We start from the raw sequence: 25,586 nt of genomic DNA, 5'->3' as shown, positions 1-25,586 counted from the left end.
TGGCATGGATGCACACTGTCTGCGTTGGGACTGATTTGGCTGAATCAAAGGTCTGTGTCTGGTTAAACGCACCACTGGACAAGACAGGCCACCCATTCATATTTGCATGCAGGGACACACATAATGAACACACGGGTACACACGCGGAGTGACAAAAAGGCTAGTACGCTACAGTAGCTCTCATACACCCTCCTCATTACAGTGGCTATAAAGCCGAGATCACAGGCTATAAATATTCCAAGTGCAATAGCGCACTCCATCCAAAAGTAGCACAGACCAAATTGGACTTCGAGAAAAAAGATAAACAAGCAACAATGACTATATTTACATTCAGAAAAAAAACTTTAAAAGAGATTATGCAGTGAGATAATATCTCTGAGTGCCTGAGATAATCCAGAAAATGAGATATGCATAATTCACTGTTACTAATCTCCTTTGCAGAAAATAAAGCCTACTCCCAGCCTACAGTAAACAACTCCGATAGTAGCCCATCGTTCACTTCCACACCATGTCTGACTCACTCCCCTCAGGAGATCACTTTTCCAGGTTTGTTTCGAGCACATTGAAGTTCACCTGCAACTTTATTTAACAAAGGAAAATATGTGTGCTCAGAGATAATAAAGAAGGATGATTAAAACATTGAAGATGATAAATTAATCACTCCACCTGCAGATATGTAACCTTCATCATGGACACATAAGCCAAAGTAAAAAAAAATGCAAATTCACAACTTGTTTGTTTAATTTAAGATATAAGCAATATTAAAGGATTATATACGTAACACATGTGCATTCATGCCTCTAATATAAGTTATATTTGGCAAAAGTTGAATCATGCAAACAATCACACTGAAAAATATGTTGACTTGCTCCCCACTGATAATCCTTGTAAACACATTTTCCGACTTAAAGTGTATGAAAGACATATTTTAAGACGTTTGCTCAGAATTCCAGGCTCCGTATGAAGATGCTGCAGACAGATGTCAAAGTTGAGTATTGCCTTTGATATCCAAAATGTAACTTTGGAGAAGCTTCAACCTAATCAGGCCTCCCAGGCAGGAGGTGATAAGTATCCGAGCCAATAACCCGAAATGAGAGTTAGGGAATCAGCGGTAACACGCAGACGCACACACACACACACACACACACACACACACACACACACACACACACACACACACACACACACACACACACACACACACACACACACACACACACACACACACACACACACACACACACACACACACACACACACACACACACACACACACACACACACACACATACTGTCTCTTTAAGGTTATAAGTGAAACCCTTATAAAAAAAAAAAAGCCCCTCCAAATGTCTATCTCTCCTCGGGATGTCATGTGGGGCTGTTAAGACGCGACACCTGTCACGATCACCAGACCTTCCTCATCCCCTCCGGGCCGCAGGGAGCGGCCAAGGTCAAACTCTTTAAAGGAGAGGAAGGGAGAAAGGGGGAAAGAAGTGACTAACGACGGACAGTCACAAAGAATCAGATCTGTCAAGTTGGGCTGTAAAACCTCTACGGAGTCAGAATCTGAATACTTTATTTAACTCGGAGGGAAATAGGATATGGGGAATTGGCAACATCTTAGAATAAACATTTATAAAAATAAATGAAAATAGAGTAAAAGTGTCAATTCAAGTCCAAAAGCCACTTGGACACAGGCTCTTTAAAGGCTGCACCTTTATAGATGAGTTTAAGTTAGCATTATGTTCATCGTTGCCTCATAGAGTACGCAACGTTTTTCTGCATACTGTATAAGTCATGTGACATTTACTCTACGTTGAGTAAACCACATTAACAGTGTATCCACACGCAGAAAAACCTGGAGCTGTCCTCTTAATTTTGATTCCATGTGTCGGGGCCTCCTACTAAATCTTATCCCACTCTTCAACAGTCGAATGTGTTGCCTGATGTTTCCCATTATGGAATGGCTAGGGAACAGGCCAGGGGTCTGTAGGATGGAGGAAGGAGGGGAGGTTGAGGATGAGGACAAGGAAGGAGGAACCAAAAAGCATCTCGAAGTGGTAAAAAAACTGCCGTCAATTTAACTTTCTCCAGCTGGACATGTTTTGACAGCTGACAGGCTCATATTCTCATATACTAGAAAATCTCTCCCTCACTGACAGTCACATGAGGCAGGTGTCCGAAACATTCGAAGAACACATTGTTTGGAATTGGCCTCCAAGAATCTTTGCTTGATCCTGTTCTGTGACACCGGGGTCGAACATGCTGTAGGCGGCTAACCAAAGGCACTTCCTTGTTTTGACTGGCTTTCTCCTCCTTTTTTTTGACTCCCTCCCTCCTTTGCCTCTGAAAGAACAGCCTGCCCAGAACCAGGCTTTGGTAGATAATGACATCCTCTCCCTGGATTAATTGTGAGGGACACATTAAGCAATGGGGCTGACACTCCCTGTAATTAAACTGTTCACACCAACGAGTTCATACTGGAACACTTTCTGCTTTCTCCTTCGATGTGCTGCTAAAGCTGTTTAGAAATGGGATGAGACATTATAGGGTTGTGTTTGGGAGAAAAGGGAGTGCATGACCTTGTGAAATTGGTGGGATCCGCCTGTGTTCACACCGAATAACCATATCTTGGTAATATAAAACCCGATCTCAAGATGATACTCGCACTTAATGAATCTTACGATGTGACACCATTAGTGATAGCCCTTGTCCACTGAGCCAGACAAGCTTTGTTTGTTAAACCACTGAAAACTACCAGGACTAAAAATGTATCGAATGCGGAAGTGCCAAAAACTGCAGTTCCTCGAACGGCCATTTCAGGCTGGTTTCATAAATCAAGTCAATCCCCATAAATCCCCTTGTTAAAATGTCCAACTTTAGTGGTTTGTTTGTTATACAAGTTATGATAATACCTATTCCTGGGTCCATCCCCTCACATGGCCAGGTCTCTGGGAAAGTATGAATGGGTTTGGGTGTGCCTCTTGCTCCAAACAGCAGGTGATGAACAGAGGTCAAAGAAGAGGCGCGTGTATCAAAAAGAAAAATGCTGACTTGAACAAAGGAACAGACAAAGGGTTAACAGCTCGCCACCCACAGCTCATTTAAGATAGAGCTGGGTAAATGGGAAATGCCCTTAAAAGAACAGTTGTGCAGAAAGTAGTTATTCAAGCATTTGCGTCTTTAAAACCCTATATGTGTGAATTGGAGAGGAGATGAGTCTGATCTTTATCTGCTTTTTTTACCCTCCTTTTTTTTTTTTAACACTGTGAACCGCTTTCACACATTACTGCCCAGCAAAGTCCGTGACCTTTTCAGGAACACAGGCATGTAGCTGTGCAGTCATATCTCATATTGAGCTCCCTAATGCTCCGACTGGATGCTGTGCTTGCTGCTACGTCGCTCGTGTCCTTGCCTGCCTGCTCGCTATCGCCTCGGGCCATCGGGGCCCACAGCGCTGTCCACAAAAAAAAGAAAAAAGAACCCATCCCCTGTAATTGAAGAAGCCACTTTAATGTGACATGCACATGCGGGCGTAGAAAGGTTTGCAAGTATACACACTTACAAATGACAGTGTACTCACATGCATAAATGTACACATGAACGAATACACAATACATTGCTGTTTGGTAGACGTTATTGGGGGGTTGGGCGAACTTTGTTGATCCCACGCCTACACACACTCGTGCACACACACCAACCGTAGACCAATAGTTGCCCTCTGACTCTAGACGACCCCTCCTGGGCTACTGAAGCACTTAGCTCCTCTCCTGGTGTTCCTGTTTTGCTGTTTTGGGTTCCTGTTCAGGAGCTGAGGGTCCTATTGTTGTGTGACAGCGGTTCCTGTGTATCCTGTCACAGTCCACTACCCCCTCTGTCCGCCTTCCTCTTTAAATCTTCTTCTTCCTTCGCCTGAGTTTAGATTTTTGTCTCGGATGGCCTCATCCTCACTTTACTGTAGTATTTGCACGACGTGAAGTGCTACATTTCATTGTCTTTTTTTACCGAGAGTAAAGATGCAATTACCCTCAAAAGTATTTCACCTGTGATACCATAGCTGCCCTGGACGGCACCTGGCAAACAACCAGTTGTATTTTGCAGTTCCTTTCTGCCACATATCAGATTTGTGAGTAAAGATGCCATGCTGACTCCTTTACTCTGATACATGAAATTATTGTAAACTTAAACGGCACTTACAGTAGAGGGCAAAGACCTGCCAAAGCCAAGGCTGCATTCAAATGCCCCTGGGATAATCTTGTTTCCTGAGTTTGAATGTTATTCTTCCGTCTAAGGTGTGTTCGTGAGCTTTAAGGTGTCCTCCTTGGCGTAGTTAGTAATTATAGTAGCCTGGATAGGGTTATTTCGTCTAAAAACGAGAGGCATTACAGAATATTTCCGATTGAACTTTTCAACAATATTTAAACACCAAGTTATTTATTTGTAATTGGTAGGAAACAAAATGGCGCTGGTATGGCTTTGATCAGGAGGTACCATCATGTCACTGCTTTACATTAAGATGGAGAACACATCCTACATGATTAACAGCTAGCCTCCCAGACTCAGGTTATCATTAGCACTCCAATCTGTGCTGTTTGACTCTCAACAGGTTTACTCCCCACCAACCACGCTGCTGTTGCAAAGCACCTTGGGTGTTCCCAAACTCGCCGCTGGTAACCCATTACCTAGACATACGGAGACAAACGGCACGAAGGTACGCAAATGTTGATGCAATCAGGTTGGGAAAACATCTCCAGGGCCACCACTCAAACCCCCTCTTTCCCTCCTTCCCCCACTTCTTTTAATCTCTCCCTCTCTCCTTCAATTATCACAATGTCACTAGCACCACCACTGGGAAACTTTTGGTGAATTAACAGGAAAAGAGCTTTGCAGCCGGCGCTACACTCCGTCATTGTCATGGCGGTGGCTCTGACAAAACAGTTTGCGTACCTGCTTAAGTATTACAGAAATTAACACCTCCCTTCCAGGTACAGTAATCAACGGGGTGACGGGAGACAATTAATTAGGTCCATCTGCATCACTGCCTTTACATAATTAATGGGGCTCATTACTGAACTAGTATGATGTGGAGCTAGCTAGCACACACACTAGCTTAGAGCATGATAGTACTTAACACGCTATGAAAGTGAAGACTTTTGTTTGTTTCATTTGGTACAAATGTTATTCTGATTAACTCATTTGCAGTGTGAACAGCAGTTAAATAAACAAATGGAAACCTTTTATTTTGGCTGTATTCAAAGCTTTTGTTAGCCTCCATGCTAACCACCTTAACACAAAGACACAGTCACATTGATTGTGATACAGAACAGCTGCCAAGTGACACTAAAGTAGGATATAAGAACATTCCTTCATTATAAAGAATATTTCTTTAATTGAAGCACACTTGGTATTTAAAGGACGCTACTTATGTAAATAGCAGTGTGAGGTAAGTCTTGAAGAATTTCAATCATGACAAATTGGTGGTTGAGCTAATCCCTCCCAACTCAGCTGTTAACCACAACACTCGAGGCATTTGATCTTTGATGGAAAGTCATTATTTTTCCTTCCTTCCTGCCTACAAATCAAATTAAAGAGTACACAGGTAGATGGATCTGTGACTCATTCACACTCTTTGCTAAAGCTCCACTGCTGACATCTTAACCTCAGAGTCATATTTAAACCTCAGAGGAACTCAAATGATCATATGGCATGCAGGAATCTATAATATAAAGTTAATTGGCGAGAAAGTAAAAATTAGATTATGTTTAATGACCGCCTTGTGGAAATTACAAGTTTGATAATCATAGGCCATTTGCAGGTTGGTTATTGAATGTGGATGTTTCAGTGCTGGAGGGAGATGCAGCGTCAGACGAAATGTGCTGACTTTAGAGTTACAGCATCCGGGAAACAGTTTTTAAACTTTGATTTTGTTTTATTTGCTTTAACTAAATCCTGTATTGTTATCTTGCCAAGTGTAAAGTTGTGAAACCACATGGCATTGAGAAACTTCAAAAAATCTTTTTACTATTAATGCCAACATATATAGCCTGTTATCTTAAATAAGGTCTGCTCAACATAAAACATGACACTCTTCTTGTCCCATTGCTGCATACCTTACTCTTTATTAAATACTAAATGAACCTGAACAAATATTCTCTTGTGATACTATAGTTGCCCTGTATTGCACCTGACAAACAACCAGTATCAAATTAGTCTAAAACATTTGTGCAGTTTCTTACTGCAACATATCTGATTTGCTGAAAATGTCATATCCTTTTAAGAGCGTGCTGTTCAATAACTTTCTAAAATTGGCTCAATATCAGACGGCTGCTGTTCCTGTAAGCACCTTGTTTTCCTTCTCCTCATTCCTCCCCTCTCTCACTCAGCTAATGAAGGCCTCGTGGCCCACTGTTATTAAAATTACGCCCTTGCCTCTGATATTAATTGGTTCCGTAATAAGGAATGCGTCGGATTCATTATTTAATTGCAAGGGCATATTTGGAATACAGTTTCTGAAATGTATTTTTAATGAAAAACACTACATCCTGACCTAATCATATCAACCTTATTCTATCTAATTAAGGATGCAAAAAATCATTAGAGTTGCAAAATATTAGCTTCAGCTCTGTCGGGCTGCTCCTTTGCTCGCCTTCATGAATATATTTTTTTCCCTGTCTATGATAAATAGTTAATGAGGGAAAAATGACAAAAATTAGCATGAAGGCAAATTAGTCTAATAGGGATATGTCTTTGCTGAGTTGGGAAAGTGACCCTTTTCACAGGAGAAATTGTTCCAATAATTATGAAATAATGGCACGGCCCATCTTATTTTGATGAAAAATGGTCGGCTTGAATAATGTAAAAATCATAAAATGCAATAACCCTACATTTTCATCATGCTGGAGAATGTGTTAGCATTTTATCAGTTTAATAACGGCAAATTAAGGATAATATGAATTATGCTGTAATTGTTGCTGTGGAGGAAGATATGCAGTAATGCAGGGATGATTTAGCCGAGCCACCACAGCAAGAGGCCATCAGCGGCTAAATGAAGCATTTTCTTAATCACAAACTTTAGGGATGTAATTTCTTTCAAAGTCTCCAAACATTGGGAGGTTCAATTCTCTCCCAATAAACAGGTCCATCACCATCCCATTAGCAGTGGTGTAGTCACCTCTCTGAGGCAGGGCTGCACTTCATTAAGGCTTAAAAACAGGTGGGAAAAGAATAGCAGATTAACTCTTTATTTATGTAGGACGCTTATTGAATTTAATAGGATGTTTTAAGACAGTTTCAAGTAAGATAAATGTATTTTTAGGTACAAATGAAGTAAATAATAGTCATCATGTTCTGTCTTATTCATCCCATTCTTCTCAGTGATTCTGAATTAGGAGAACAGGAAGTGAGGTCACTCGTGTCCGGTCAAAATGTTGGTTATATTTTTTGTATTTTCTAGCTATTTTTGTAGACACCAACTGTTGAACTGCAGTCAATCATTCACCAAGGTTTGACTGAAGTTTCTGGTTCCATTTCACCCCTTCACAGCCGTGTGAACTTGTGTGAGCAAAGAGCAGCGGAGTTAATGAACATGGAGAACACCGAGCGATGTGTGCCACTAACACATTCTGCAGGATAAATTAAAGGGTGGCTGCAGTTTGATCGCTGCGTTCCATTTTCCCTTATCTCAACAAGTCACATTTTCAATCACTATGCAAAGATTTTACATCGGGTGTAGGCTCGGCGCTAATACACTGCCCTTCCCTGTGTCATCTCCATCGACCAACCGGCTGTCAAACATCCGACAGCCTCTCGTGAGCAATAGTAATTTCATGGGGATATGCATTTATAGGAAGTGGGATCCTGCATGTCCCTAGCAGTTGTCTGGAGAATGCCCAGTGTCACATATGTATCCCAGTATGTGTGTTGATTGAGCAGTCTTACTTTAATGAAATATCTTCGGAAATTGGTTTCCACAGACTAATCAGGCAGCCCGCTAGCCGAGTTTCTGTTTTGGTAATTATCTTGTACTAATTAGAATGAAGCTAAAGACCTCTGAGATGAATTCTCTGCTTTCTGAAATGTAACTAAAGAAAATGTAATGATACAAAATGAGCCTGTTCTATACATCTCCTCGGACGTAATATCTTGGTTAAAGTGACCCGATTGGATGTGGTATTGTAGTTGTGATCCCTTTCTTTACAGACCAATCCAACAGATAATGATAGTCACCTTTTGTCTCTCCTTAAGAAAACATCCATTAGCCCAATTAATCACCAAGCGTTTGAGGAGACGGCTGCTTACCTTGCGCCTCTCCCCGTTGAAGCCTCTCCATTGCTCCGCCTTCTTGACAATGTAGCTCAGTTCCTGATTGGACAGCTCCAGGTCTTGAGGCAGGAAGTAAGTTCCCTCCTTGGCTGTGAGGCGCTGAAAGACATCCAGCATGCGCCCATCGTTGTGAAATCTGGAAGGGGAGAAAATAAGTGATGAGGGGGGGGACGCAGTGACGCCATTCTGAATCACAGCCCTGTAAAGGTCACATGGGGTCAAATGCCAAAGCAAGGAAACGCATGCATATTTGTTTTAATGGTTATAATCACAGCTAACTAGCTCTGTGGCTAGCTCCTAGCATCATGTATTGTTTTCATATTGGCTGGCTTATATTGTATGGAGCAGGTCAAATCACAGTGATCCCAACTTGCTGGAAGAACTTCTATTGATTAGACACTACAAAAGTCTAATACATCGATACAAACACAATGAGAGAGCAAAAGGAATCAAACAAATTGGCCTGTGAGTAGGAAGCACTTTGTAAAGACAAGCTGCAGCGCTGGCTGTGTGTCTGCGCGGTGGTACATCTGTTACTGTGTGGGAGTCAGATCCTGGGATAGTCTTCAGTGTTATTGGCGAGCTTCAAAGATGGCAGCTGCAATGGACGTGCTGGTTGCAGATGTGTCTGGAGAGACCGGCCTGAGTCACAAGAAAACGTTCGGCGAAGCAGAAGGCGTATTGATTCATATCTCCCGATGAGCGCAAGTGTTGCTTTTCTTTTACCACACAAGGGTGCACGCAGCCAACCCCTAAAAACAATCACCATGTCTGTAAACAAATGCCTTGGCTGACCATCAAAACCAGCAGACCTTTCGCCCTTCCATAGAGAATCTATCCTGTCAGAGGGTAATCAACTCTCAAATAAAACCAACATCAAGGAGACGGGGATTTATACGAGAAGCTGGTGTGGAGCTTTGAACTCAGCATCATTCCCCATCGCTCTTGGGAGAAGGATGTTTGTAGAATGTTGACCTCAGACACAGGAATAGCATGCATTCATTTTCATCCTACACTTGAATTGCGCTTCTCATTCATTTATGCGCTCGCTTTCTTTGAGGAAATCAGCATCTTTGCATCTTCGGACTTCAAAACTGGCTGATTTCCTTGGTGTTGGGAGTGCTCTGAATTTCAGTATATGTAACTTATATAGGGGGTCCGACCTTGATGATAAGGCTTTCCTTTAGTGGAGGGGTCACCTTAAGGACATGTTAACTTATGGAATACATTTGAACAGAATATTCGACATTAGCAGGGTGGATAGAAATGGAAGGGCTTGTTTGTGTGGGGAAAGCATTACAACTTAATTATTGATGCAGTGTTTTCTATCTTTGACTATGATATTTATACTTTATTGACAAACAATTACAATAATTGCCCTACCTCCCAATCCCATGCCAACGCTCATGAATTTACTATAAATATCAGCTGTTAATCTTGAAGAAGAGGTGATCCATGAGTGATTTTGCGATGGTAAGGCTATGTCCAGATGTAAACTGTACATGCACACTTGAGAAGGACATCACTTGAGTAAGAGAATGCTAATTAAGTATATTTTTAGTTTTTGACCCTTGTAATCATTTGCATGTATTTGCACCACAACTCACTTTTTTGTATCTATGAAGTTTCAAACAGTATAGAGATTTAAAGCACATCACTGATGTGTATATTTGCAGCCAGTGAATAAAGGCTGCCTAAAATGTAATTAAAAAAGGATAACAGTCCATTCTATCTATACATATAGCCAGAGGCGTTTTTTTTAGAAATAGGTCACGCTCTGTGTCAGAGCCCCCTTCCTTTGCAGCCAATAGGAAACTGTAACCCATAAAATTATCAGCCTTGCTTCAGCCTCGTGGCCTACATTCAATACAAACCAGCGTGGCGGTTGAGTGGCAGAAGTCATTATTCCCCGCTGCTGTTTTAATATTGTCCATTTAGTCGGAGCCCGATAAGCGTCCCGCTTACTGAAATTAGATGGTACCCTCTCCTCGGCCGCCAATCTCAAACTGATTAATTCAATAAGGGTTTTCTTACATTTTGAGCCGTTAATGGAATTTGGTCCTATATGGGGGTGGGAGAACACACCTTGGAAGAATACTGAGTTACATTATTCAGTAATCTATCACCCGCCCTTCTACTTTTTCACTACCATGCTGAAAATAATGATGTCCTTCTATTATTTAAAAAGTGCAATAGTCATCTTTTAAGCCGGGAATTTGGAATTAGTAGTTCTGCGGTGCATGTTTAAGTCCACCCTCCCATTGCAATGCAGTGCCAATCTCCTGTCATTTTCTGAAACGGAGACAGAAGATAATGTTTGACTCAACGCTGACTAAGAACTCTAGTCACAGAAGCTCCATGAAGGCTTGGTAGAAAAGAGTCTGAGGTGCTAAAACATATCACAAACAAAAAGTAAATGGTTCAGCATGGGCGACCTCAAACTGCAAGACATGAGGTGAAGACACGGTGAGATACTGTACAGTGTTTGTGTTCCCCACCGTGTAGATGTCCATTTCAATATGTATGAAACCTGCAGTGATAACAACCATGAAAAACATTCCGTCTAATCAGATAGTGTAAGGGGGCTATACGTTCACGCAATATCAAAACACATCACACTTTTGGATTAAGAACGCTATAACATTTTCCGACCAATTGCAGAGTATGGTGTTTTCGTAACTGTGTTGTGTATTTCTGCTTATGTGTGTGTAGATGTGTGAGGTTGATGCATAACTGCATGAGTAATTCTTTGGGACTAAAAAATCAAAATGGATTAGATCAACATTTGTTTTCATTTTCTGCTTATTTTTTTGGTGCTTTTCTGTGAATAGAGGAAACAAATGGTGGACGGTGGATATGGCACGAGGCTGCAGGGTTAGACGGTTCGGAGTTGTTTCTGAACGGGTGTTTGAGAGTAGGAGGCCACAGAAAGGGTCTTCCTCGTCATTGGAAGACTTTCCATTTGGGTTCTGTCAATACAGGATCAAGTCTGATATCATAAGATCCATATAATATCAAGATACATAAACATATTGTTAATGTAGTGAAGATTTCTGCTATTGAAACATATTTCTCTACGTTTTAATCATGTTGGAGGTCATGGATCCAACATGCCGTTTATTAGCAAGTTTTACCAAATTATCGGATTTGTTTTCCGTCCCCGCCTTCCTGCACATCTGACCTGAGCATGTTGATGAAGAGGATGGTGACGGACAGCAGGAAGATGACTGCATAGAGGAAAAGAGTGATGATCACTCCCGCCGCACCTGATTGGTCAACTCTGAAGAAGTGCCAGTAAAGCTTGGCTGCGTCTCCCACCGGTGTGTCTGGGCTGTAGGCGAGACGCTGAGGAGACAGGGAATGAAAGAAAAGAAGGAACAAAACAGACATATATGGATAACTGTTATACAACCGGACATTTGCAATATGGTAAAGCTCTTGCCCGGGACTACGATGTATCAGAAAGATCACATGATGGCTCAAGGACCGAACACTGGTCAGCTGGTGCTCCTCTCCCTCTACATAGAATACAATCCCAAATCCAACAAAATGTATAACTTAGCAATAAGTACCAAAAAGAAGGAGTTATTATAAGACACCATTCCAATGCCATTTCATTAACCTCATGTCAAGAGTCCAAATCAATCAGCATCTTCGTCTCTTGAACTGTCACAATGAAATCAACCGCTAAAAAAAGACACCCATCCAACCTTGCACATTTTCATTCTCACCCAACGCCCTCCCCCTCTTTTTTTTGTTATCTAAAGTCACTTTGCCAAGATAAAGTGAACTCCTATTTAAAGTGCACAAGTGTCCAAGTTATTTTTAAGTGACTTACCCCGAGGACGGCGTCCACCGCAAAGACGGCCAGGGGGTCGAGGACTGTCCACACTCCCTGAGCCATGATAAACTTTGACGTGAAGGAAGGGAGTGAGCCAAATATCTGTTGACAGCCACATCTGATCAGAACCAGCAGGAACGTTGCTGCGTTCAAGGTCAGGGGACCCACCACCACCATCGCCAGCTCCTCCCGGGTGTGCAGCAGAGAACTCTGGTACACCAGGTCCACCGTGTGTGCGTGGAACTGGAATCTGGAGGGAGAGGAGACGGAGGCGGGTGACGTGTGAAATGTGTGCATGTGTCAATATGCATGTGGTGGATTTGTGATGCTTTCTAGAGGCAATTCACAAACTGTTGCTAGTGGTTGATTCAATCATATTCAATTAGTTTGATGACAATTAAGGTTGTATTCGGCTGTTTGCTAGTACATGCTGCCCTTACTGGTCAAATGTGATGTGTTTATAAGATAATCTGTGTATTTATATCAAATTAAACTTAAAATAAACGGACAGACGCTACAATAATATTAACACCTGAGAGCTTTTGTTATCCAGACTCCCCATTTACCGCAAGCCTCATGAGCTCCTTAATCTTCCCATCAGTCTGGAGGAGAAGTCCAGTTTTTGCTCATTAATTTCCATCTGATTTGCTCCAAGAGTCAAGCGTCTCTCAGATTCTGTCCATTAATCTGACAGTGGAGGTCCATTGGTGTTTTATCTGAAGCAGATCTACTAACACACACATTTAACCCTATAAAACACCTCACTGAATGACCGGTGCAGACAGAAAGGTTTTTTTTTTCACTCTGCAGGTTTCTATTTTTCCAGATAAATTGCATTGCTAAATCTCATTTCAAGACTGACAGGGGAATATTTCATTTATAGAGAATCGTGATTTAATACAATGAAAGTTTCCAGTTCAATAACTTGTAACAGCATTTTGACATTGGCAGCATCGTCCCATATCAAATACTGACGGTCATCATTCCATATTAAATCACATTTTGTATCTCTTAAATGTGATGTGTGACATTTCAAAACTGCAGGTGGCACTTCGTTATGTAATGGATTGAGCATGTGACCTGCTATTCCCTGGCCATGTGGATCTGGATTAGTGGTAGGATCTAATTTAATTATAGCAAAATATTCAATAAAATAAACATGTATTTACAAGAGTAAAATAAAATGAGCACATATTACATTACATTGTAATATATAAATTAAATACCCAACATGACAAAATCGTATTTGCAATAAATAAAGCTAAAAATACACTGCTTACAGCTTGATGCATAAACAGTCTATTAATTAATTTAAATATACCACTTACATGTGCATTTGTGCATGATGAGTACTTTTACGTCCGCTTTTGAGCACATGACTTGTACTGTAGTAATTTTAGACTGTTGCATTATTGTGTTAGTATATGAAAGTGCAACAAAAAAGAAAGGAGTTCTCTAGGTGACTGAAGGAACATCGGGGCCAGAGACTCCGTGGCCCCGGGGCACACTTTGCTGTCCACTGATGTCCAAGGATGGATTATGGGAAAGCAGGAGAGAGAGAGAGAGAGAGAGAGAGAGGAGGAGAAACAGAAACAGAGAGGGAGGGAGGCCTGTCACACACACCCCCGCCTCTGAGCCTGTCACTTGGCCTCTCTCTCTCTGAGCACCACCAGCTCCGGCCATGGCATGGAGAGAAATGCTCCGAGGGAAAGCAGCAGATTTGGACATGTGGAAGTTGTCATCCGACGTTGACCCCCTCTGTTTTCGCAATTTGGTTTTTTCACCTCCCGTACAGTACACCCCCTCAGTCCATTTAAAAAAAAAAATTCCGCCACATTTTTTCTTCTGTCAGCCATCACTTTCCATGATTTAATGTTTGCACCGCCATGTTATTGCAATAAAAAGCTGCTTGTATGCATGTTTGCAGCCAGCTTGTTTTATTGTGATGAATTAAATCAGCACCACATGCTATTGAGATGTGATTTAACAGTTCTGTGGTGTCTTATTGCTGTTCATTATCAATGCCGTGTAACAAATAATAAAAATAAATTCCTTCCAAATAATGTAGCCTTTTGGGACATGAAGCTGTGCAGTGAAATCAGCAAACTCCCCCAGCAATGGTTTGTTAATATTGAGAGAGTCTTGTTAAAATGTTAATGGGGGGATTCCAAACAGATGATTTGGGGCGGATCCACTGTGTGTGTGTGTGTGTGTGCTTGTTTGCCAACACACACACACACACACACCCACACACCCACACACACACACACACCCACACACACACACACACACACACACACACACACACACACAAACACACACACACACACAATGCACATCCTCTTTCTTTCATTTGCTCCTTGACCCCGCCACATCCCATTTTACCACCATATTTTGCATGTGTGTACTACGAGCTTGCACGAACTTGTGTGTGTATCTGGAATTTGCATATGCGCTTCTATGCATGTGTCTGCCCCCTGTGTAAAAGATTTATGTCAGCAGTGATGTTTGTGCTTAAAAAGTATGTAGTTGTGCTCTATGTATCTCTATCCATAGGCTCCACTAAACCCATTTGTGTGTGTGTGTGTGTGTGTGTGTGTGTGTGTGTGTGTGTGTGTGTGTGTGTGTGTGTGTGTGTGTGTGTGTGTGTGTGTGTGTGTGTGTGTGTGTGTGTGTGTGTGTGTGTGTGTGTGTGTGTGTGTGTGTGTGTGTGTGTGTGTGTGTGTGTGTGTGTGTGTGTGTGTGTGTGTGTGTGTGTGTGTGTGTGTGTGTGTGTGTGTGCAGGGTGATATCAAAGGAAGCAAACTCACTTGTTGACAGGAACTGCTATGGCCTGGAGGTAGAGCCACTGGCTGCAGTAATGCAGGTAGAGCCTCACAAACCACATCAAAGCCAGCAGCAGCATAATGAGGCCGAGCTGCCGAACGGAGCCACGCCAGCTACTATGCGGCTGTTGTTGCCCCGGCAACGGCAGGCCCAGCTCGGACGGTAGCATGCGCAGGGCCAGGCGGGCTCGCTCGGACAGGCGTGAGGGGCGGGAGGCGGCTCCAGGCAGCGCTGATCTGTTTTTAGACAGAGGAGAACCGACATTTCTCATAATAATATGCATTCAAATAGTTTGACAACATGGTAGCCTATCTACGTAACAGTTCCTGTACACATGTGGCAGTGTCGGTAAAGATTATATTTGAAACAGGGTACATGCTATTTAAAATAAGGTGGGCTACAACACTTGATGTTTATGTATCTACGTTTTAATTCCCAGTGCAATCACTTCCTTTCCCATGCATTACACAGAGAGTAGTATTCAAATGCATTGTCTTTACCCTCATCAGATGCATGCAATGAATAATAGGTAGGGAAATGTAGTATTCAAATTGACACACATCCACACATGCACACACAAACAGATAGGAATCCCTTCCAGCAATGCGCAGCTTCCCTCAGCACCTCTGCCTCCTCTGTGCCGCCCTTTGTCAGGCCTGCTCAGCTATTCCCTTTCATATACAGGGCACAGATGGAACAGTGGAGATCAGTGGAAACGAAAGCAGAGGAGAGGAGAAAAAACAAGCTACAATGGGCTTCTAACAGGCCCGCCTTAAACATGTCATACATAGCAGTGTGTGTGTGTGTGTGTGTGTGTGTGTGTGTGTGTGTGTGTGTGTGTGTGTGTGTGTAGTAAATTAGTGTTCATTGTAAGGATGTGCATACAAATCAATTGACTATAGTTCGAACATGTCAACACAAGCAGACACAGATGACCCTAATCGTCTGCAGGCAGTAATTAGGCGCAGGCTAACGTAGGTGTGTACATTAGCGCGCAGTTAGCATCACAGAGTGTGACTTTAGGCCGTAGCCTGTGGACATCCCTGCGCTTCACCACTGTGTCCCAGAGCACAGTTGGAATTCACTTTGTAGTGTGTATCTAGGGAAATTGATACACTGCCTTAAGACGAAAAAACAAGAAAAAAGGAGAATCAATTGTATTGCCCCCCCTTTCTCTCCTTACCAAATAATTAGGCTAGACTTGCATCAAAATGCAGCATTGTGTTTTCTCCTCTTGCATTGCTGCTGGATTATGAACAGCTGTGTTTAAAACAAAAGGGATCATCTTTCCTGTTCCTGTGAGGTGGGTACACGCACACTCCGAAGTGTTTATCAAGTTACTGAGAGGATGCACACGGGTGTAGTGTACGGTACTCTCGGGAGAACTCATTCAGAAAACGCTCAGTCAACAGTTTGGGGTGATAAATATTCATAGCTCAGCTGAAATAAAATCGAGCAGAAAGGATAAACATCTGGCATAAAAGTTAGATACCGGTCAGTTCAATGGTTGACATTTTACATTATAGTACAATTCTAAATGAACAATGCATATACATACTTTATATAGCTTGTGTGAGGTCAGTAAGATGCTGTAGAAGATAGTGTATGCAGGGGGGGTGTACATTGCATCTGATGCTGTTTCATTACATGTAAATTAAATCCTCTGAAGGCATTGTTTACTGTTTTTACCGCACTATTAATGTTGCATGAGACCAGTATGTGGTAAAGGAACAGACTGCTCTTTATTATGGGATGCTACTGCCTCCATTAATGAATAGCACTGGCAATGAAGATAACTCTGCATTACTCTGGATATTTACTTCGTGAATACAAGAAGCCATAAATGATACTTTAGATATACAGCAGATCTTGCAAATTAAATACATGGGATTTTAGATGTGATCTCGCATAATACAGCAAAAACAAAAACCAAGAACACTCGTCTCATGTCTTGTTTCCTGTTTTATTTTGTAAAGAAACTCTCCTTGTGTCTTGTCTTAATATCACTTCCTGTCTTTGTTTTCCCGCCCTTTTGTGATTGTTTGCTCTGCCCTGATTCTATCCACCTCTGTGGAATCACCTTCAGCCCTTGGGATTTAGTTTCTGTTTGTTTATATGCCAGTGTTCTTTGTGAGTTCCTTGTCAATATTCCCCTGCTATGATGCTGCTCGCTTCGTTTCATTAGCATTCATACCCAGGTTTTATTAAAACTCACAATTTGTGTATTCGTGAATCAGTTTTTTTGTATTGCGTTAGCCTTCCTTGCCCCACTTCTGACAGTGAACATGTGCTATTCCAGTGTCAAATGTGAGTTTATACCTGATTTTAAACGGTAATGCAAACCAAAAGATCATAATGTACAAGAAATTGCATGTCTCTGCTTCTCTTTTGTGATTTTAATCCAAGCTTTTTCACCACTTGCTTCACTGTGTGGTATGAAACTGCTTTCCGCATGTTCGCAAAAAGTGGAATTACAGAGTAGACAAAAAAGCAGCGAGACACAGACACAGGCAAGATGCTAGCCTGTCAAGTGGCATTAAACAGAAACAGCAAACACAACCTGACGCACATCTTTCACATAATGAAGATATTGATGATGCATGAAAGAGGAATATTTTTAGCCGTCTTCATGTGGCGGCCTCTTCCAAAGGAAACTGGTAACATGATGTGAAATCTGTTATCACCACTGAATTGATTTCATTATGGCACCTCCAATTACAAAAGTACAATGTAGGAAAAAGAGGGGAAGGCAGGGGGTGGAGGTGTGGGCTTCTTTATCTTGCAGGATATTTCACAGCTTGTCCCCTGAACGACTGATAGTATGTGGCGTAACGGCCCACAGATGAAACCAACCATTTCAACAGGCATGCTTTGGCACATAATACTCTATTTTTTTATTGTATGATTGTGTGAAATCTGGGCCAGGAGCTGTTCCCTCATTATTTCAGTTTTGATTTGTTTGTTGTTAATTCCCACGTCATCAAAGCACGTCGCGAGAGGACTCATCCCTCTCCATAAACCTTTCTACAGAGTGTCAAAGCCTGTAAATCAGATTTAACTAGCGTATATGTGCCAACCATTGGAGCAAGAAGCATGTCCTGGACTGGTTTTCCCAGGCTGTGTCCCTTAATGTTGTGTGGCGTGACATAACGGGAGCTGTTCTCTTAAAAATAGCACAGAGTGAATATCAAGTATAGACAAGTATTAAACCTCAAACACGGCATGGGTAATGAGAGATGGAGGGGGCGGGGGGGGGGGGGAGAGAGGAGTACAGTGGGGTGTTTTTAAATAGCAGATTTATGGCGAGGTGGCTCCGGGGCCGAGGAGACTGAAGGTAACAATCCCTCTGCAGGGCCCTGATGGCTTAAACCCTCCAGTCTGAGGCCACTTCAAATATTGGACTTATCCCTTTTATTTTGAGGATTAAGTTATTTTCTGTCACTTTCTTATTTGGGCCACCGGCATTGTTTATAAATGCACACGTCTTTCCCCACATAGTCGGAGGATGTCTTGCTGTTGGGGAAAAGATACAGTGTGGAAATAGAGTTAAAAGGTTGACGGATAACGTGATTGTTTTCTTAGTGGCTCAGATGCACGAGTGTTGTGGTGATTATGGAAGTGAGATTAGCTTAGGTGTCAAGAGATAGGACTGAAGATACCTCTTCTTTGTTTACATTTCATTTTTGAAGAATGCTGATAATGCTTTTGTTTTGGATAGTGACAGTATCAGTCATCCGTCCTGAACTGGCTCACTTCTGAGGCGCACATATGAGCTATATATTGTATTTTAACATTATTTTAGATGGTGTATTCACTTTTAGTCTTTGAATGTCGTTTAAAAATAAATATCATCTTAGCAGACCATATCTGATAACAATATTCAGTCTTTAGCAAGCTGTTTGTTATAAAGGCCTTAAAGGGGCCCTATTCTTCTCATTTGCAGGTTCATATTAGTATTTAGCGCCTCGACTGTGACATGTTTACACTACTTAGCGCTAGCCAATAGAAGTGCAAGTGTTACCTATTGATGTCACTATGGAAGTAAACAAAGGACTACAATCGAGGAGTTTCAGGGAGAGAGAAACTCCCTCTCGAGGGAACTTCGAGATGTTAGCCTTTGCAGACCATTTACATGCACCATAACCTATAACACACACTACAGGAAAGAGAAAACCCAAAAAGCATAATAGGGCCTCTTAATATAAAAAGAAAACATGCCATCGAAGAGCTAAATGCTATATCAGCTAGCCAGAAAACACGGATATCATTTAATATTTGCACCAATAACCTATAGGTCAACCCACAGAAAGTAAGTTAGCTAGTGAAGCACTTTATCAACTATGTTGCATAAGTTACTGTATCTATGCCAATAATCCAAGTTGCATCATGTACAGATGCTGCAGTCATAGAGGCCTAACTGCCTATTCATTGCATTTAGCAAACAAGTTTACGTAACAATTGGCATGGCAGAGCTTTCGTACAGGTGGGGAAAATATAATACAGGAAGCTATGAAACATCACAAATAAAACTGCTCCCACAAGATGCATTAAATGATAATCATTGGTTACCAAGCTGGTATCATTTTCCAAATCACCTCGATTGCGTGTGTGCATAAAAACAAGTTGAACAGAGCAGCAGTATATGCCCGCAAGGCTTTTGGATAATTGAGTCATTTTTATATCATCTTGTGAGAAGTTTTATTTATACTGGAAAGAATGTTTACGAAAAAAAGCTTCCGATTCAACTTTCTGGAGCTCCTTCTCTCTCTTGTAATTGTATTTATTCCAAGAACAATTACCATTTGGGTCTTTTTACAGAGACCCTGGCAAAGGGAGAATACACATAAATGAGTTTCATTGACAAAATAGGAGCACAGTGGCAGGTATTTGGGGAGTAGTTAAAGAGAATTATGTAACAGTGACTCAGCTGCAGTACTGGAGTCCATCATCATGTAATTAAAACAGAACGATGCACCTCCAAATGATCAGAATTATTTGCAGCAGAGTGGAGGGGAGCACAATCAGAAGCAGGAACACATTAATGTTCCACTTAATTAGGAATCCATGTTTGACTAATAGTTGGCTGCTCGTTTTTACAATGCAGGGGGAGGGGGGGGGGGGGGCACAATGGAAAAGGCCATGATTGCTATGTGCTGTTGATCAGCAAGCAATGGATTAGATGCAATGCTGGCACAGAATGGCAAGCTTGTAAAAATGTTGCACTGCTGATTGTATCATATTTAATGTGAAACAGTGTTGACTGGGAATAAACAGTGTCATGGTGGGAATTAAGGGAAGGATGTTGGGTATTTTATGTAAACTTCCACTTGGAGATTACTACTCATTAGTTTCAAATAGAGAAATGTATGCAATTGATTACAAATCCATTAAAAACGGATGTATTGTGTTAACTTTCAGGTTGGCACTCGACTATTGTTTTGACTGGTTGGCAATGTGAATATGGCGCACCTTGATACTCAGATAGGGGGCGGTACTTTCTAATGATCTGCAGGTGACATAACAAACCTGAATGGCTTGTTGAATCCCATGTTTTCTGACAGAAAAGCCAATAAAAAAAAACCTGGGTTGCCTTTTTACGCAGAATGGGATGGTCACACTATAGCCAAACAAGTTGTCTCCAGTCCAATGCACTAATATTCCCTGTTTAATGGCAAACCTCTCAACTTTAGCTACCAGCAATAATACCCTTCAAGTACAGAAATTGGATGATCCAGCTCCATGACTCCTCCACTGGCCAAACAAATCCCTCCTATAAAAATGTGTTTTGGCCTCCACACACACCTTGGATCGGTTTAGATGTATACATGAGGTAGCCCGTTCACTGCCATGCAACATGTGGCGTTTTTATGGAGAGCCCGACTTAGCACGAGAGGGGATTAAAACATGGAAATGGCAGGTCCCTTGGTGCGCCATAAACTAGGAAGGAAACATTTCAAATGCAGATGCACCTGGGATCAACAAACACACACTGGGCCTTCCCATGCACTCACACGGCTACTACAGCTACCAACAATGAAGAACAGGTTGTTGTTACCTCTATAAACTCTTTTTGTGAGGCAGTGGTGCCAGTAGATGTGTAATACATTAAACGATTAATGCAGGACAAATAATAAAAAAAGGAGATCTGTCTATTCATCAATTTGGGTGAGGCGTACAGGGAAGAGTGCTGCAGAGGCTGAGTATGGGCCTCCAGAGAGTTGCATCAGTATTTAAATGGATTTCACTTCTCTGACCTTGCCTCGTAACTGCAGGACATTGTCACCAGAGAGATAGAGACAGAGAGAGAATGAGGAGAGGATGGCGAGATGAAAGATGAAGGGAATTACAGGCAGAGATAAGGGGGAGCGAGTGAGAGGATATAATTAGGAGCAAGAGAGACTAACTATATGTTATATGTGTGTATTTAGGTAGCAATCTCACCCGTGATCATAGAGCAGATAAGGCATATGAACAGGGTTGAATGGGCCAACGGGAACAGGCTCCAGGTTTGTGTTTGGCTGTGTTATAATTGATCAAGTGTCACTCTTATCTTGCATAAGCTTACAAACAAGACAAAACAGCAACTGTAAACTTTTGTGCAATTATCAATCGAGCATGCTTCAATTCTAAACTGGGAATGGCTAAAACAGGTCCTGATTGCTTCATGCTCACACACACACACACACACACACACACACACACACACACACACACACACACACACACACACACACACACACACACACACACACACACACACACACACACACACACACACACACTCATTTTAGAATCACATTCTGATTACATTGGCATCTACGACTTGTCAGTGGTATTATTAGAGCTGCCAGTCAGCTGTGTTTTCCTAAAAAGTTCATATTTATTTGCACAGGGCACAGTGCATTAGTGCATGTTTGTGCTACAGTGCATTAGCTAGCATGTATCTGCGTGTACAAATCCATTTTAAAATTCTCCGCGAGTTGTTTGTTGACTTTTCAGATCTTTTTCAGATCTTTTTTGGGGTGTTTATCTTGAGGAACGAGTGATTACAGATGAAAAAAGAAGAGCGTGAGGGAGGTGTCACCTCTGGCCTGGGTCTCTTTGGCTATCACACCCACACCCACCATCATGGACAAATCACACGCAATCGCTCAAATGCTCCCTCATGTAGTCATTTTCTCTCTATCCGAACCCCTCCTCTCCACTCCTCTCTCGTACGTGTCTGTGGGAAATACATTTCGTTTGACCCGGAACACCAATGGGACCGCACTCGGCTCTGACTGACAGCTACATCACTGCAGATTAACCAATCAAATCGCAACGTTAGCCTGTCAGGGATCTGACAGCTGTGATTTCCATAAAGGAAGTTGATTGTGTACGTCTGTGAGCTCCGGAGTGACCCAGGGCGCGTCTGGCCGCAGAAACCCTAACATGTGCACTCGGGCTGGGTAGCCAGGGGCCCCCTCTTTCACATGCACGCTCGCACTCATGCAGACACATTCCAGACCCAGGGGTGAACAGCACTGCCATCTCCACCCACCTCTCCTACCAGCGTTACATCAGAATTGATTGACCCTTGCACCGAGTTGTGATTCGGAGCCGCAGTGTGCCGGGGATTGACAGCCTGGGACTCGCTGTTATTCCAGTTGTTTTTCTCCGAGTCTGTTTCTGCAGAGCGATCCCTCTTTCCCCTCAATGAGTCTCTTCTTTAGAGGAGGAATGCCACTTCAGGGTGCATGTTATCAATGTTTTCCGGCACGTGATCCTGCAGCGAACGATATAACTTGTATGCAAACAGATGGAGGGCACAGGAAGACGGAGACAGACACAGAGTGAGTGAGTGCTCTGATAGGCTCGGTTGGGGGAAACGGGCGGAGAGGATTGTTGGTCCCCAACGAGGCGAGCTAACTGGGGGAAATTAGGTCAGTGTGTTCCCTCTGACTCCACAACAAGAACAGGCTGTGCGTGTGTGTGCATGTGTGTGTGTGTTTTGCCGGTGCACCTACAGTACACTGCTGTGCTATAGGGACATACTGTCTGTGCGTGTTTCTGTGAATGTGCTACCAAAGGTCACGCTGGACTTTTAATACAGGTGATAATGATGTCCTCCCCTTTGCTTCGACAGCTTTAATCCACACTTAATAGTGTTTGATAAATAGCTTTGAAGCCACCCGTATTTATTTTGACTCCTCACCCTTCTAATTGAAACACAAGTGTAGGATGTAACTACTCATAAGATCATCAGTAGGAACAAAATACTTCTGAATAGAAAAAAAAAAAAAAAGGTTAAGTGACATTTATCCCCAAATGGCATTTTGGAATACAAAGCTTTGGGGACAGATGGAGTCAGTTCTGTAGTCGTTTGGCCTCCGGAGGATGTGGATGCCTTTTTTCATTCTACCTCCCACCCAGATATGCCTTTACTTTGTCTCTCTTCATGTCTCCTGATCAGGACACATACTATAATTGATATGAGATTTAGGGGGTATATTTCAATGTAATTAGAATCTTGATAATTGGACTAATTAGATCTAATTGCTACGTGAGAATGACTTTGATTAAAACAGGTTTCTCTCCTCAAAACCAGAACAGAACAAAAATTGTTGGGTGACATTGTTAAGACCCAAAGCTAATTTACAATAAACATGGATGCATAAAAATAAGTAACAACAGATATGACCAAATACTAAGAAAAACAACTAATAATACTGATTTGGATGTAATTAACCCTGAATATAAGTCAAATGTTTGTCAAGTCTTTACACAAGCTAGCAACAGTTAGCTTTTCTGAATAGCACTTTCTTAGTTGTAAAATGAATTCACTTTATGTATGTTTACCTTTTCTAGAAGATGTTGCCTCACCATCCGTACGCATTAAATTAGCCCTATCAAATTACAACAGCTGCATTGAATCAGGTGCTTTGATTTTGCTCAGTGCTATTCTGTGAGAAAAAAGGTGGTTAAGTTTACACTTGTTGACATCAAATAAGCTGGAAGGTCGGCAGGAGCCTTTCATGCATGTTCAAACAGATAGCAGCAGCAAAGAAACTTGTAAAGAGAAGAAGAATGATCCCAGGCTTATTTTCACCTGCCAAGAATTGACTTGCAACTGTCAATACTCACATTAAAAATAGCATTATTATCTTGTCTTTGGAATTTTAATTTATGGTTCACCGTTATTGTGATTCCATGCAACCCTTTTCAAAGGTGGATAGGAGCGCTTTTGAGGTTGTCAGCCAAGTACTTCAATAGAATAATACAAAAGAAGATAATTAAATGTGTAACTCGAAAGATACACAGAGAAGTTGACCCTCACACACACATTACATTTAAAAATCAATATGTATCACATCATATACAGTATAATGCAGAAACCACAACATTATGTATGTTGAGTACATTTGAAACTGCAATCAGAAAAACTATAAAGTGTAAATTATGCCTAATGAATTTGTCTTGAACCAAAACATGTTGTATAAGTTAACAGACAGTTAGGTTTAGGGTTAGAATTAGGCAGACACCCACACGTTATTTACTAGTGTTATAACTATTGGTACTGAGCAAACTGAGGCTCTGTGAGACATTCCTTTACATTTTATTACATTTATTCTACTTAGAGAATAAAGTGTTGCTGACTGTGACAGTGTGCAAATGAATGCTCTGTGTAAAAGCCTTCCCAGACTATCCTAACTGAATCTTACTGTTTCCAAGTGTTTGCTAAATAATGCATGAGCATCTGATTTGCACATTGGTGTCGGGACGCCCTATAAAAATCTCAATGAGCTCGATCTCTTGTGGCTCAATAGATGGCAGTAATATCCCTCAATCACTGCAGTATGAATCCTCATCCCACATGAGAATGCATGTGTGCGCACGCATACTGTACACAGTGGAGACACAAACACACTCCCACACACATGCACAAATGCATACAAAGATACAAACAAAATGCCAGAAGAGATGGAGATGACATCATTACGGCACATAAAACAAAAAAAAATCCGTAAACAATCCCTTTCGTCTGTCAGTCCTCAGGTGATGTAGAGAATCCCAGAGTAAGTCAAACAGCACAGTGGGAGAGACGGGTGAGGGAACGACTTGTATGCATGACTGCAGTGTCTTTAACTTCCCTGTGAAAGCCGGTATCTTCCTAATGTTCTGATTAGGCGAGGGCAAAAAGAAAAAAGGCGCCTTTAGCTCAGAGATACTGTGTGCGTGTGAAGATTAAATCAATAGCAGCAGCACCTTCACAGGGCATCAGGGAACCGCCAGGGCTGCAACTCAATACACTCCGTACCTATAACTGATAGAAATGTCTCATCTCACGGAGCCCGGGCGACCGCTCAGAGGTAAAAAGCGGCACTATGAATAATCGTGAAAAACCATTTAATTGTGTCCCTTTGTGCGCAGCCTGCCCGGGTTCCTGTGTTTCGTTTTGTGTTCACTCTCCCTCCAGATAGTCCCTGTGTCGTCATTTGTTGGCAGGATACGCTGGTAATCATTTGAATTCCCCCAGTATGTTCAGAAGATGTCAGGGAGTAGTCTCTGATCTTGTTTAATATGTGACCAGCAGCTATAAATTACCAACTCGCAGAAA

The 25,586-nt window shown here is 41.9% G+C and overlaps 1 protein-coding gene across 1 annotated transcript in view; it reads right to left on the bottom strand.

Annotated features, from left to right (window-relative positions):
* The window catches only part of ofcc1 (orofacial cleft 1 candidate 1), a 73,643-nt gene that overhangs the window by 12,899 nt on the left and 35,158 nt on the right, over positions 1–25,586 (bottom strand). The window contains exons 17-20 of the mRNA XM_079661821.1: positions 14,974–15,225; positions 12,161–12,413; positions 11,504–11,667; positions 8,299–8,458 (exon numbers count right to left, since the gene is read on the bottom strand). Coding sequence (XP_079517947.1) covers positions 8,299–8,458; positions 11,504–11,667; positions 12,161–12,413; positions 14,974–15,225 — 829 coding nt within the window. The remainder of the gene's footprint in view (positions 1–8,298; positions 8,459–11,503; positions 11,668–12,160; positions 12,414–14,973; positions 15,226–25,586) is intronic.

The sequence above is a fragment of the Notothenia rossii genome (assembly GCF_949606895.1).
Source record: "Notothenia rossii genome assembly, chromosome: 12".
Lineage (NCBI taxonomy): Eukaryota > Metazoa > Chordata > Actinopteri > Perciformes > Nototheniidae > Notothenia > Notothenia rossii.
Note: the sequence above shows the minus strand (reverse complement) of the source record. Positions and strands in the feature narration are given on the sequence as shown.